Here is a 14,633-nt window from a genome sequence, read left to right as displayed (position 1 = left end):
TGTACGGTAAATGGTATTTGATTAAATAGACGGATGTATGTTGTCGTATATTCTACTCAAAATGAAATCAATTAATTGATTTGTGGTGTACAGATTCTGTTTTGGCACTTTTATTTTTCTTAAAATAATGGTTATGAATCTGTTTTATGACACTGGTTATTCTTATTCAGTGATAAACAATAAATAGTTAACATTTCTTGTTGTTTGGCGGAGCAGTGGGTTAAGATGTTTAACTACTACATTACAGGCTCAAACACTGTCTTACCTACTTCCGTTTGGGCATCCGAGTAATATCAATTGCTCCCATATTTGAAGTTTGTTTTGAATCTACATGAATATGTACCTGTTATATGAGCATGAATCTTTATTATATGTTATATGTATGAACAAATTTTCTATCATGAATTAGTCACTTAACTTATCATACGTTGTAATTGAACTTATTGATGTATATATATATATCGGCATAGTCGAAATTCCCATTTTGTCACTTAGCAAAATAAAGAACGATTAGAACAAAGAAATTTCTTTTCAATTACTTTTTCATCATGGCTCTATACTATATTGTGTTTATTTTACTATTTTTATGTTTATAAACAAATTCAGAGGGATTTGCAGAAACACACTTAGATAAATTGTTGGATTGTGCTCAAGTTGCACGTTCGTTCAAACCACTATTTGCAAGTCTTTCATTCATTATGAATGCTCAATTAATTCAATCTGATGTAAGTTGGTCTTTCACATTATTCTGTCTATCAATAATGATTCTTCAATGTATTATATTCTGTGATTCAATGAAAATAATGAAATTCCTTTTTTTAAAAAAAGGGATAACATATTAAATCAAGTTTTTGATTGAGATCATGAACCGATTGATGTCAGGACACCGTTGGAAACCTGGAAGCACTGGATGGCCGTTTCGTCCCATTGTAGGACTCCTCAGCAGTGCGCATTCACGATCCCGCTCGCGGGTTTCGAACCCAAGGCCTTCAGTCTCGCGCGCGAACGCTTAACCTACTGGACCACTGAGCCGGCGTCCAATCAAATTAAACTAAAACAACATAAAACGGATGAATACAAATTATATTTGGGTTATTTAAACTTATACATTTGTAATCGAATGCAGAAGTATTCAAAACTATACGAATAAATATGGTAGTCAGTCATCTATGTATTATCTAATCATAAATTTAAGTACATTAACATGTGATGACGTCGACTCATCACACGTTTTATTTTTATCACATTCTCTATCAAGTGAAGATTATTCCAAATATATAGAGGTTGAATTCTATTGAAAGTTGTTTCATATCTAAATATCAACAATTAGTTGCTAGCGTCTTGAATGAACATTTATGAATGTCAAACCAAATAAAAAAATGTCTATATAAAATTCTAGGAACTGGCTTTTGATGCGATGATAATGGTGAATCGGTTGTACCAACCGATTATTCCTGATTCGTATCAAATCCACATGTAAATGTTGACACTGTTCTACGCAGAAATAGCCAATATTAACACAACAGTTGATAAAGATGTACAATACTTGGTTAAACTACAGGTACGCATCTATAACGGTCTAATAAATACTGTAAGTATGCGGTCGGAACAGTTCATACTAATCGATTTACGGTGAGATCATCAAGTTTTTATTTCCCGAAAAATTAGACCGTGGTTTTGATACCTCCACCGTTGTATCTCGGTTTATATAACCGAGATCTATTTCACATCAACTCAAAGTAAATACGACTCACAGCCTAGCACAAAAAGACATGTATTGTAGTTGGTTTATGAAGTATCTAATCACATTTATCGGAAAATATTTGGTAATCTCCTTTAAAATTAATCCAATAGTATCATAATAACTCGATGATCAGCACAAAAAAATGAACAGTAAATAAATGTTAAGATACACGAAAGCTATTTTTAGTGCATACTATTTGATAGACATTAATATTTATTAAGAAACAGAAGGAACAATTGATCATAGACATCAAACTACATTTTTGTTAGTGACAATATTAATTCTGCTTAATTTTTCTCTTTTATTTCGGCTACTTGAAAATAAGAGGTGATTGAATTAGAAATTTAAGTGGTGTCATAGAAACATTTGTTTCTTTTGTTAAAAGAAATTATATTTACTTATTTCACACACTTTGATAAACAATACCTGCAATAGTTCATTCACTCTATATCATATGACTCGGATTTTCTCAAGTAAAATAATTCTGATTTCCTCATTTTACTTAATTTTACATCTATGTGTTTAAGTGAACTAAGGTCGTCGTTTATCAATGAAATAAACATTGTCCATTGTTAGGCTTCCCACTAGTGGTGATACCATAAATTTGAGTCAATTATGATCTAGGAGACAGTTTGGTGCATTTTTTCCAGGTGATGCGTTTTCTTCAAAGGATACTGTTGTATTTTATTCATATCTTCAAAGCTAAGTATAGAAAATCTGTATTCCATACATAGTTGATCGTAATTGTAATCAACTCTTGATAGATCATAATTCATGCACATATTCATTTTAAAAACAACTTATCAAACCGTAACTGTTTCATGAACTTGGTTATCATGGTAGTGTAGTCAAGCTCTACCGGCAGTTGTTTCTCGAAGTCTTACCATACTAAACATTTCGATGGGTAGCTTAAGCAATTATGAGGTTAGGTGCGGAATACCTAAGCGAAAATGACAAGCTGATGGACTAGGCTGTATAATTCTATCGTTCGACGCATTTGGCAAGGGTAATACAATTCACAGTCGAAGACTGCTCATACTTATATGGCAAGCCAATCAGAAGTGACCCAAAGGACAAGTTCATTTCATTAACTAAAAGGTGGATCAACTTCCTAAGGGTTGGAGTGGTATATATAAACGCGTATTCGTGCATTTCGTCCGGTAGTCCAATATACTTTGTTGCTCACTCTCATGTCCTCTCTCAAGTAGTCAGTTGGGGGCGTCAGTGCGTAGCACACAATATATCAGTATTAGTTTTCGAACACCGCCCGTCACAACACATACAGTCTTAACTGGCATAATATTGGGTCAGAATTTAAGGAAGGCCGAGCCCAGATATGGCATCGGTTCATAAAGTCACTTACCTACGCCTGTTACTCCCAATAGAGCGTAGGCCGCCGACCAGCATTCTCCAGCCCACTCTGTCCTAGGCCTTCCTTTCTAGTTCTATCCAACTGTTGCTCATTATTCTCATGTATGTCTCCATTTCTCAGCGTAATGTGATTTTGGCCCTCATCTTTTCCTTTGACCTTGAGGATTCCAGGTGAGGGCTTGCCTTGTGACGCAGTTGGGTGCTTTCCTCAATGTGTGTCCTATCCACTTCCAGTGCTTCTTCCTGATTTCTCCCTCCGTTGGGATCTGGTTTGTTCTCTCCCACAGTAGCTTGTTTCCTATGGTGTCTGTCCAACTGATCCGAAGTATTTTTTCATAGAAGACCGTTAATAAACACTTGTATCTTCTTCACTGACTACTGATATAAGCCGTATGTGGTATGTAAACTTCTTCGGTTGAAGCCCATACAATACTCTTAGTAGTGACGGTACATATTTTTACTGTGTTCTATGTTTTCTTTGAATAAGAGCCTGATATCTGTCTTCTAACTATCAAGCGTAAAAAATGTTTAATATATTGATCTCTTCTTTTGGGACCTAGTATTATTTACAATTAACTATTTTTTTGGTAATCGTCACTCATAACAAGCCTGTTGATAATTTTTCCTCATTACTTTTTATGAATGTGAATACCAGTCATTAGAGTGTTTTCTACCTGTAAATTCGAAATAATTGTTTTCAGTGACAGTGATTAAATTTTTAAAAAGATAACAGAATTTATGACAATACTTGACGACTGATCGATGTTATCTTTACGTGATCCACTTTTGCTTTTAATTTCATTCATCATTTCACACAATGATCGGTCAACCATGTAAAAGTATCTAATTGATTATTTTTGTCTTATTGGACAAGAAGCACTTTGGGGACTTGATATGAAATAGATACTAAGTTGATGAAACGGTTAACCGATAGTGTGCATTCTTCAATATCTTTTTCTTACCATTTGGTCTTCAGCTGATATGTTCAATTGACCCGGCTTATCACATCTTCCGGAACAACCAATCTAAGGCATCAAAATCAACAATCAAACCTTAAAGAGATCATCAAAGGACATTGCCAACAACAACTCATACTGAATACGAGATGACTTATTTTTCAGGAAGGAAATGCGATAGACTGGGTCGGTCAAATATGTCAGCTGAAGACCAAATGATAAGAGAAAGATATTGAGGAATGCATGCTATTGGTCAAAGTTTGACTTGTTTACGCGTCTGACACAGACAGATCGCTGTTGGTGGAAGCATAGCTTGATTATCCAAGGGACACATCTGTATTTATAAATACGTTTGTTATAACATATCACGTGAAATTGAGTTTGCTTACATTTACTTCAATCAAGTCATTTTATTAACTTATTAACGAACTGAGTCATCCTAACAACAACTTATCTATATCATTGTATCTTTATTACTATTGCGAATGTATGGACATGTATGCTTGAATATTGCTTGCGCCCCACGCATGTATTCACTATGCTAGCCTTACTACTAACCGCTTATTTGATTCAATGACTCATTCATTTCACTATGTATATATATGTCCATGTTATTCATACTCATTGCTCTCGTGCTCTAACTCTCGCCCGCTTAACTGTACGCGCTTGCTCGTATTCATATTCGCTGACTCGCTCGCTTGCTTGCCTTTCGGCACAACTCTTCCATGCTTGTTTAACGCATCTGTAATTTTGGATATATATGTGTGGTCCCGTAATAAACGTAATCAACGCTTCGTACTCGCTTTCTGATTAATATACCGTTGGGGCGTTATATAGGACGGTTATCAAAACGAACTGTATACGAAGTTTATGGATTATATCGAGTACCGACCACCACATTGTGTAAATATGTCGATTCAGGTTTTCAAACACCTTCCTATTCATCTGTTGTTTTCTCACTCGAGTAGTTCATTAGTATCGCGTGTATTTGAGTAAGACAATCGAACAACTGTATAATACATACTCATAGATGACGTGTTTGTTCCTTTAATAGGTTACTCTGTTCATACACTCTTATGGATACAATGTGTCTCTACTTTATTTTTCCTTAAATAGCCCGTCACTATATCGTTGCCTAATCAGACAAATGTCCCACAATATCAATTGGGTAGATGCGTATCTCTTCTACGTTTACCACCAATTCCAAAAGTTAGCCAATTATTACAGACATACCTTCCAGTAAAAAAGAAACGTGTAGATCGTGTTAATGCTAGTTCATATGCATTATCACGATGGACACCGTATATTTTAGATATTATGGAAGTAAGTTCAAATATTTTGGTAGTTTTTTTTAATCTAATTTTTTTACTACTTACTATTCTATGTGAAAATAAAAAAATAATCGACACTAAAACTACCAGTTATCGAATGCAATCTTTTTTCATTTGTAAATTAATTCATTTCATCTATTGAATTTCGACCAATAATATACTAAACAGTGTGCTAGTTATTGTATAGTATATTCAAAGAAAAGTAATTGAACGTAGTACAAGTCATCAATTGTGATATATAACGATTGAATAAGTGTTTCCACATTACTTATTATCAGATAGATCTTATTTTTTTGTTTACAAATAAACACTTCAAAAGTTTCTATATACCTGGATGCACCGGACGGTCACTTCGTCCTAGTATGATATGTTAAGCTGTGAAGTCATGTAAATTAGCTAAGGGAATTTTACTGTGTTAAAAGTTGACAGTCAGATTCCAATACTCATTTACATATAGATTTTAGTTATCGAACATTTTACTAAGCAGATTGTATGTACACTTAACAGTGAATAATTTATGGTACAATGATTTAGAAGAGGTACTCAGCTAACAATTATTCGTTCTAGAATTCATTATCAAGTTGTCTAACAAAACAATAAGTGTTATTCATGGCCTCATACACAGTCAACTTTCCTATACCTATCTTACTTTTTTTCGTTAACTTTTGGTTTGATTCTGTTGAATATAACGAGGATTTTAGCTTTAATCTTTCGTAACTGCTAAAATAGTTTGTGAATTAGGAGAAATTGTGTCAATTCTGATAGTGAAGTATTTTACTATTGATTTGGAATTAACCACTGTAATTAAACTCAGTAACTAAGTTACGGGTTTATGTACTCCTCTTTGAGTCCTACGTTTTATATGAGTAAGTATGGAGTGAGGTTCTAAGTCAAGTAGCTTAACTATACTAAGCTACCATGTGAGAATAATGACATTCACCATTAGCAGGTAAAGTTGTCGTACTGTTACGTCTTTGATCTGTTTACCCACTGATATACAATAGATAACTTACCTTGATTCGATAGGCTGACTGGTTTAACCTTGAGGCTACAATCACGTGAGTTCGAAGTAATACTAACCGCCTTGAGTAGAGAGACGGAAATCATTCTATTATCTGGTTGGTTGACGGGCGCGTGAGAGAGATAAGACTAGTCAAGTGGAACTCTACTCGATTGATTCCCGATTTCGATTCACACTCCGATCCAGATTAATTCTAAAAGATACATGAATAAGTAGATGACCAACATGAGAACAACGCACAAACAATTAGGAAAATGCAAATATGTAAGAAACCGGGAATTAGTGTAGAAAAAGTAGTAGCAAAGGCTACGTTTAAATTACAATAACTTTGGAACAAAAAGGTTTATGACAGTGAATCATACATCAAACGAAAGCTTATGGTTTGTAGTGTTACAAGCTTTGAATTAAGTGAAATAATGTCCCTAAAAATAGCTTCCTTTGTTATTCATGGTTCTTTTTGTTTCTCTGTTCACATTACATACGAATCTTTGTTTTTAGGCCGTTAGGAAAATTTCTTTTCCTTGCTTATATTTTAGCAGAGTGTCAGATAGACCATCATATGTTTGTTTATTTTAATGTCATAATTATATCTTCTAATGAATTACCAGATTTATTCACTTATTATATTTGGATAAAAAACTAAACAAAATATTGAAGGTTTTCGATGAACTATGTTGTTACTTTTATTCCGTTACTCTTAGCAAGCTATTTCGGGTAAGCTGGACAAATCACGTTTTGGATTCGTTGTAGCAAAAGGCATTAAAGATGTGTTTGGTCTCGGTAATGCAGTGGATACTAGTTCTAAGGATTTTAAAAAGCCTTCCGCACGATTTCATGCCAGTGGTGTTTTGTCTGCAGGTCCTTCAGCATCTGTTAGGTCATCTAGTCCAAATCCTGGTTCGGATCGGAATACAGCTGCTTCTTCTATGACTGAACACTGTGGTCCTCGTCTTATAGTCTTTGTTGTTGGAGGTTTCACGTTATCAGAAGCCAGAGTGGGTTACCAGTTAACGCAAAGAGTAAGCTTCTTTTATCGAAATTGAAACAACATCTTTATCGCTTATGATAACAATGTGTTTTTTTAAAGGAAGTATTACAATTTTAACTTTTATAAATTTCAAAGAAACAATAGAGTTCGACGAATTCTCATTAACCTCAAATTCTTGATCCACTTTAGAAGTAAAAAAGGCACATGGAATAGTTCATATCTGAATCTTAATGGCTTTTTCTTAATCACCTAAAGAACGAGTGATCAAGAATTTATTTGACTAAGTGGGAAGGTTATATACTACATAATGACTGGTACAAGAATTGATAAATGCCTTTAAAATAGTGAATATCCATAAAAATCCATTGATAAACATGTTTGAAAGACAGAGATTATCGACAGAAAGCTTTACGAATTACTAACTTTCAGCATTCATCAGTTATTAAACATTAAGCTATTACCTCTGACTCAGTCTTTTTATGTAAACCGTTATTTATCAAAATTACAGGTCCATATATACTCTTTCCTATGTTACTATCAAATATATGTATCATTTTATGTTTATCTGGTAGATCAGTTACATTTATATAACACAAAGGAGAGGTTACCCTATAGTATGCTCATCAGTGGACTATTGATAATCCCAAAAATTAAAAGCTGTTATGTTAACGGGGTATGAACTGGACCATAGTGATACCAATAATGTGTAGTTGAGCATCAAAAAGCTAGTGTAATACAAGGTTATATAACAGAAAAGAATGGTTTCTAATAGTTGCATCTTAAGTTGGATTGGATTTCAGTGACCTACAAAATCTGTATCTTCTAATCCCTTGTGTTCGATATTTTGTATATGAACATGTTATTTTTTTATAGAAAAAAGTCAATTATCTTGTCCTTGTTATCAGCTTGCATCAATAAACCGTCCTTATGAGCAACTATCAAACCGAACACATCGTTATGATTAGGTTTATCCATCGGTATGCACTCTATTCATTTATTTTAAAAGCGATTAAACCGCACATCATTCATCAATAAGGTATTACAAATTTCGAAAGTTGAGTAGTACACGGATCTGACGATAGTGCGATCCATCCCGAGTTATTTCACTAAATCTTCAACCGTTTTCTGTTATCTCCCTATCAAAATTCCAAAACATACTTTCTTACACCAAGTGAATTGTAATAAATGATGCAATTAGTTTTCTGTTCTAAATATTTAATCTAATATAGCCTCCCATTCTCCTTGATATTTTTAGTGTAAATAAAGTGATTGTTCAATGTATTTGTTTTCGTATTACTGTCTAGTCTTGTTTAAATAAGTGTGGAGTGTTTAAGGTTTCAATGTTATATCTCATTCAAAACTGTTGGTCACTTTCAACAATGGCTTATGAATTTTATGTCAATTTGAGATGGATTACTTTTTAACTAATAATAATAAGAAAGTTAATCATTTTTAACTTATTTTGTTAGTGTAAGGAAACCCGTCTTGCAGCTAGTGATAAGAATACAAATAAAATAAATACACCTACAACAGAAAATATTTCAACAATCCCCGGTGGAGGAGTTGGTTGGAACTGGGAAGTTGTACTTGGTGGTACACACTTGTTGACACCAAAAATATTTCTGGATAATCTTGAAGGCATTGCAAAAATCATAATGCCACCAGTTTCAAGTACACCAATACCTGAATCAGTACTTCGTCGTGTCTCAATTATGAATCCTTTTCGAGGGTGAATTATTGTAGCCATTATTTAGTCCATAACAATTAGATTTGGGCTATTCTCGACTACGCCGTGATTGACATGTCATTATCAGTTATAATTATTTGCAATAAGTCTGTAATTTTTTTATTACCGAGACTACATTCCATAATATCTATTTTTGCTTATCAACTGTGATTTTCTTCCACTGTAGAAGACTATTATTTGTTATTAATCTTTTCTGTGTTAACATATCTCAGTGAGAAAGCTGTCCATGTCATTTGTAATCTTTTTTTTTTTCAAAAAAATGGAACAACAATTGATCCAACAACTATTTGTTTTTTTCTAAATTTAATTTTTGAAACCCCTGAAAGAAAGATGTCCATGTGCAAACATTCACTAGCTTGATATAATGATGTTCGTTTTTACTGAATCTATTTTTTTCTATTGTAACTTGGTGTGTATGTGTGAATGACCAGAAATATTGCCTTAAATTACATTGTGATACATTGATTTTATTAGACGAGAACTTGTTTGTTTTTTTACTGGGAACTCACCAGTTAGAAGCTTTTGTTGATATGATAAGTGTATCTCAAGTCACCTCGAAACACTGAAGGATTCCTCCTTGAAATGTTACTTCCTGTATTACAAGCAATATTTATACGAATGGGTCATGAAAATAAACAACAACAAGACTTTATTACTAGTAAGAGAATAAGTATGAAAACACGTAATTCGTCATTGTTTATCTTACCGATGTTTACAAAGTGATCAAAGGAGATCATATATATCTGGCACTTATTAAGGAATATATGACTACCCCTTGAAATCCATACATAACATAGGTTTTATGTAAAACAACGACTCTGTCCACCGCACTTTCATTTAGTATCTGTTAGTTCCTCGCTATCTTGTGTCAAATCTTCCCTTCATTGTGAACACCTGTATGATACTATTAATTCTAGGCAATATTTCCCTCTGGTACATTTGTTCAGCCTTTTTTTGAATTTAGTATGTCCATGCGAAAAGAAGCAACGGAAAACACTACCTTCGGATATACAGTCAATAAATGTTGATTAATTCTTTTTGAAACTTTGTTTTTGCCACTCCAGCTTATAAGTGCCATGTACCAAATTTAACTTTCGGTAATTGTCTGAAATTATAATAACATCGATTCTCCAATTCATTCTTATCACGAGATTCTGGTAGGTTTGACTAGTCTTACTACCTTTTAACTATTTACGTAGAAACCAGAAGTGGTTTATGTTTCAAAGGTGCTTAATATTCTTTAATGCTTACTTACTGATAGTCTAAATGCAATATTTTAATTAGGCATAAAATTCTTAGTTGCGGAGTTCGTAACTATATGTGTGGGGAAGCAGCAGTTCCTGATAATTTAACTCTACAGGTTTTCACGTTGTTATTCAGGCTTATCAATCAAATTGATCGAGTCGGTCAGTCATAAACAACGTAGAGCCTGGTGCATTTATCCAAGTTGCCGAACCGCTTCGGGATAGCGAGATGATATCAAAACGAGCACCAGAAATGTAATACCTATGATACAGAAGGTAAAGTCATAAGGGATATAATTCAAGAATAAGTGACTCACGAGATGATGTTATGAAACAGGGTATAGAGAACAAAGAGTGGATGTATCTGCACCACTGAGGCGCAGTCACGCCACCCAATGTATTTAATTATTTACAACACTAATGGTGTAGATCCCAGCCAGGTGATCTGAATCAACAGTGGATGACTTCATGAACTAATATGTCCTTGTTTGACCGCCCCCAGCTTATTTTCAACCCACGTCGAAATAGGCACTGACTGAATGTAGCCAATACATCTCAAAACTTCTTAATTGATGGAGATTCACAGTTGACAGATCTACCAACTTTTCCTGGTGCACTGCGTCTAACTTTAACACTGCTCACGCGGTGCTACCAACATTGACAGAGTTCGGTAATTAGATGTAGTCTTATATTACCAGTCACTATTTTACGAGTACGGAAATCTGATTATCATGGAGGTCTAGTTTTGACTTTTGGTTTGTGAAGTTTCAGGATTCATAATCATGAAATGCACGAGTTACATTATTTTTCTAAGATTATTTCATTCGAATGTGACTGACCTAGTCAATGCAGAGATGTCACATTTTTCGGTCAGAACTACCCCACTTTACAGATACGTACTTTGTCACAGATAAGCTAAGAGGTGACATGTCCCTCGTTTGAGTTTCAAGTAGCCGGTCTTCCCAACAAGGGTTGATGTAAATGTTTGGTACATTTCTCTATGATGCAAAATGCTGCTCCAGAAACGGCTTAAACGAATATCCTGGAGAACTGAAGAGAATAAATTAGATGAGTTTATTAACCACTTTGTTTATCTTGGAAGTTTTATCACCGTTGCTGATTGAATCTAAGTGAAAATACACAGGTTTCTCACACCTTGTACCTCATGGTACGAACGTTTACCTCCCAAATGGCGAAGGTAGCAATTCACTCCGGACCGCTTTGCCGCAATTGCGGTAGAAAGTATGTTAGCATAGATGTTCCTAAAGTACTAGTAGCATGTGAATAAGACTACTAAGTTAGTAATGTTCCATTTAATCACGGGAAGTTGACAGGGTTCTTGATATCCATCGACTGTAGTAGTTTAGACGTTACGTAAGTTCAGCCATAGACTAACTCGACGCACTACGCTGGGACCGTGAACAAAAACAAGGCATCGTTTTGTGAAGACATCAACTTCCAGTCTGAGTCATGTTGGATGCAGTTCTTCCAGGTTGATGTCGTCAGAGACACTAATTATACATAGAGTTGGGTACATTATTTTTCTCAGTCTTAATTTCCATATTTTTCCTATTGTTAAAATCCATTTATTCCCTATAAATCGTATCTCTTGTCTAAATTTTTACTCCAATTGACATTTTTTCTCCTTTGCTGTTCATCTCGCCAATCTTTACTTCCACTGTGCTGTTGTGAAATGTGGGTCAAAATGTTCTAATGAACGTCAATTTTTAGATTATTTTAAAATGAATAAACATTCCGGATACTAGTTAATCTGACTGTACTAGATATGGTAGATATTACAGTGTACTCGACTGCTTAAGTATAATCACTAAGAGGTAGCCGTGATTCACATTCATTAAAGTACAATCCGCCTCAGAGATTTATATGTTAGTAATGAGAAGACCAAACGTAATACTAAATTTATTTATCATTATTATTAATGGCTTTATTCAATATTATATTTTGGTACAATATAGAATTCTCAGCATATATATGATTAGATGTAGTAAAATGAAGTATCCTTTAGTTCTACCCCAATAAAACAAAACATTTAGAGAAATTTATTTCCTAATAAACCAAAAATTTAGTTATTTACATTGAATGAAAAAGTAACGAAAATAATACAAATAGGTATATATTCGATCATGGAACTGTACAATAATCTCAGACACTATACTATCTGTGGTTAAGAAGTACAGAAAGGAGATCTTCTTGTTTCTTTTGAGTGGCGCGTGGAAGTAGTGCAGTTCTAAAAAGTTAATGCATTATACTTAGTAACTTACAGTGAACGCTGAGTATCCGCACTAAGTCTTTTAACTTTTTTGTTCTGAATAAGTAAATTAAGGAAAATAAGATAATAGCTTACCTTGTTAGCGAGAGGTTTGTTAGAAGTCATGGCTTCATGAGAATCGAAATTATCAGGAGTTCCTTTTGCGGTCAAAAACTTTGGGATATCTTTAGTTCGAATTTCACCAAAATCTAAACTGAAGTAAAATAACATAAAACGAGATTTTGTGAACAATACACTTCGCGATTGTTCACATCTGTTGCTGGTGGTTTTGCTTGATGATTTAATGAAGACGGTAGTGTAACATCATATGGTAACTAAGATATCAATTAAATATAGTTCAATAATCTACCCAAGTCTTTGTATCTGGTAAAGATCTTCGAACTGCAAAGAGGTTACCATAACAACAGTTAACTTCATCTAGAGAATTAAGAGATTGAACTCTACCCGTATTGATGCCGGTTTTTAACTTACCTTAAACCTGAAAGTACTGTCATTATTAATAAGAGGACTTTGGTAAAGTGTCCGGTAGTAAACTGTGCTTCACACGACCTAAATAATTTTCGTAAATATGTCTAATACAAATTACCTCCAGCAGGAATTCAAACGAAGTAGCAATATTTCTATTTTTTTGTACAATTGAATTAGGCATACTAGTGTATGATCCAAAGTATGTCCACTCACACAATGTTCATTTTTACATTTTAAGGACATAGTACAAAAATTTGAAATCCCATTTAGGATAGGACCATCACAAAGTTGTGCTAGACTGCGTCGAACCTGTAAAAAATCTACAATCTCAAAGAGGATTTACAGAAGAGAATGATTTGAAAAAAAGGAACTTGTGTAGTTGGTTTTTGAATCGAATGTATATCATATGGGATATAAGTATATCTTTATTCCGATAACTCCAAGTTCTTCGCAACTTCCCTAAACAGGAAACTTGATTTTTGGAGTAATCTACGGGGTTTGTTTGAAGTTAAGATTACACATACTAGAAATTTGGCCAGTGCATGATATATATAACTTTGGCGGAATGAAGTTAATGTCTAAACTTTCAGCCATACTATGACCTGTAACAAAAGAGGAGACAACATACGTTTATGGGAAATAAAATCAATGTAGAAATCGATGAAAAGAAGAACTCTCACGAACATATGCCGAATTTGTACTTTAAAAACGTTTTTAGGCAAACACTGTCCTTATTATGCCAGTTAATTGAAGTGCCGACATTTAGCTGGGAAGCCATCGTATTGTCGAGATTTAGTGACTATATCAAACATATATAATTAAAAATACGGCAAACTACAATCGTGTAAGTTTGCTTTCTGCTTACTCTGTATTATAAATAAACTAATAAGTTATCGACATTTATACGACGGTTTTAAATATTAGGCAACACAACTAATGGAAAAAGCCCTCGTAGAGTGAATGGGTTGAATTGTTGCCGTTCCTCCATTTGTATTAAACAATAATATATGGGAAGTTCCTGTGGATGAAAACTGGCAGATATATTTTGTAAAAATGATTTTAGTACATTTCACATGACATTTCAGACTCCGTTTCTTAAAACATTGTTAGAACTATATTTTATGGACAAAATAATCAGACATATCCAGTCCCGGATAATGACCCGTTAGGAAGCTAAAGCTCATAGCTTTTAGTTTCCATTATAGGATTGTCTTAGACTTATGCTTGTCGTTTGTAGCTGTTATTTATTGCTTTTATTCTCAAATGTAAGTTCAACTTATGTGCTTACTAACTAATAGGCCTACTTCCCTCCTATTTTTGCCTGTATCAGATTTCTTCCTATACTGCCCCTCATAACTACTCAGCACAAAAGCCATACTTAAGTAAAAGTCAAACCTATCAAACGCTGGTCATTACAAAATGGTTAACTATTATTTTGGGACTATAGTATGGAATGGAAACATGAAGTCCGTT

The 14,633-nt window shown here is 34.0% G+C and overlaps 2 protein-coding genes across 4 annotated transcripts in view; one reads left to right on the top strand and one right to left on the bottom strand.

Annotated features, from left to right (window-relative positions):
• STXBP1_1 (Syntaxin-binding protein 1) overlaps positions 1 to 10,785 on the top strand; it is a 30,236-nt gene extending 19,451 nt beyond the window's left edge. The window contains exons 11-14 of one of the 3 annotated variants that reach the window (XM_051215039.1): positions 607 to 725; positions 5,188 to 5,394; positions 7,125 to 7,442; positions 8,881 to 10,785. In XM_051215039.1, the coding sequence (XP_051068220.1) occupies positions 607 to 725; positions 5,188 to 5,394; positions 7,125 to 7,442; positions 8,881 to 9,144 (908 nt within the window). In that variant the 3' untranslated portion in view covers positions 9,145 to 10,785. Of the gene's footprint in view, positions 1 to 606; positions 726 to 5,187; positions 5,395 to 7,124 lie in introns of all 3 variants that reach the window. The other 2 variants (XM_051215040.1, XM_051215038.1) reach the window with 2 other exon arrangements.
• A 1,372-nt stretch (positions 10,786 to 12,157) lies between these two features.
• MS3_00006805 (uncharacterized protein) lies at positions 12,158 to 14,139 on the bottom strand. The gene is made up of 11 exons (XM_035734284.2): positions 14,026 to 14,139; positions 13,789 to 13,994; positions 13,685 to 13,755; positions 13,504 to 13,649; positions 13,279 to 13,469; positions 13,164 to 13,241; positions 13,042 to 13,132; positions 12,927 to 13,006; positions 12,768 to 12,885; positions 12,685 to 12,728; positions 12,158 to 12,650 (listed from the first exon to the last, which is right to left on the bottom strand). The coding sequence occupies exons 3-11, from the start codon at positions 13,752 to 13,754 to the stop codon at positions 12,578 to 12,580; spliced, it is 891 nt and encodes a 296-aa protein (XP_035589024.1). The 5' UTR covers position 13,755; positions 13,789 to 13,994; positions 14,026 to 14,139; the 3' UTR covers positions 12,158 to 12,577.
• Between the last annotated feature and the right edge of the window lie 494 nt (positions 14,140 to 14,633).

This window comes from Schistosoma haematobium, chromosome 2 (assembly GCF_000699445.3).
Source record: "Schistosoma haematobium chromosome 2, whole genome shotgun sequence".
Lineage (NCBI taxonomy): Eukaryota > Metazoa > Platyhelminthes > Trematoda > Strigeidida > Schistosomatidae > Schistosoma > Schistosoma haematobium.
This window is presented reverse-complemented; position numbering and strand designations above follow the sequence as displayed.

Coding starts and splice junctions, on each gene's coding strand:
- MS3_00006805 (XM_035734284.2), bottom strand. CDS start 13,754: ATGGCTGAAAGTTTAGACATTAACTTCATTCCGCCAAAGTTATATATA. Junction 13,470..13,503: donor TTTTCAAATCATTCTCTTCT/GTAAATCCTCTT, acceptor GATTTTTTACAG/GTTCGACGCAGTCTAGCACA. Junction 13,133..13,163: donor ACAGTACTTTCAGGTTTAAG/GTAAGTTAAAAA, acceptor CAATACGGGTAG/AGTTCAATCTCTTAATTCTC.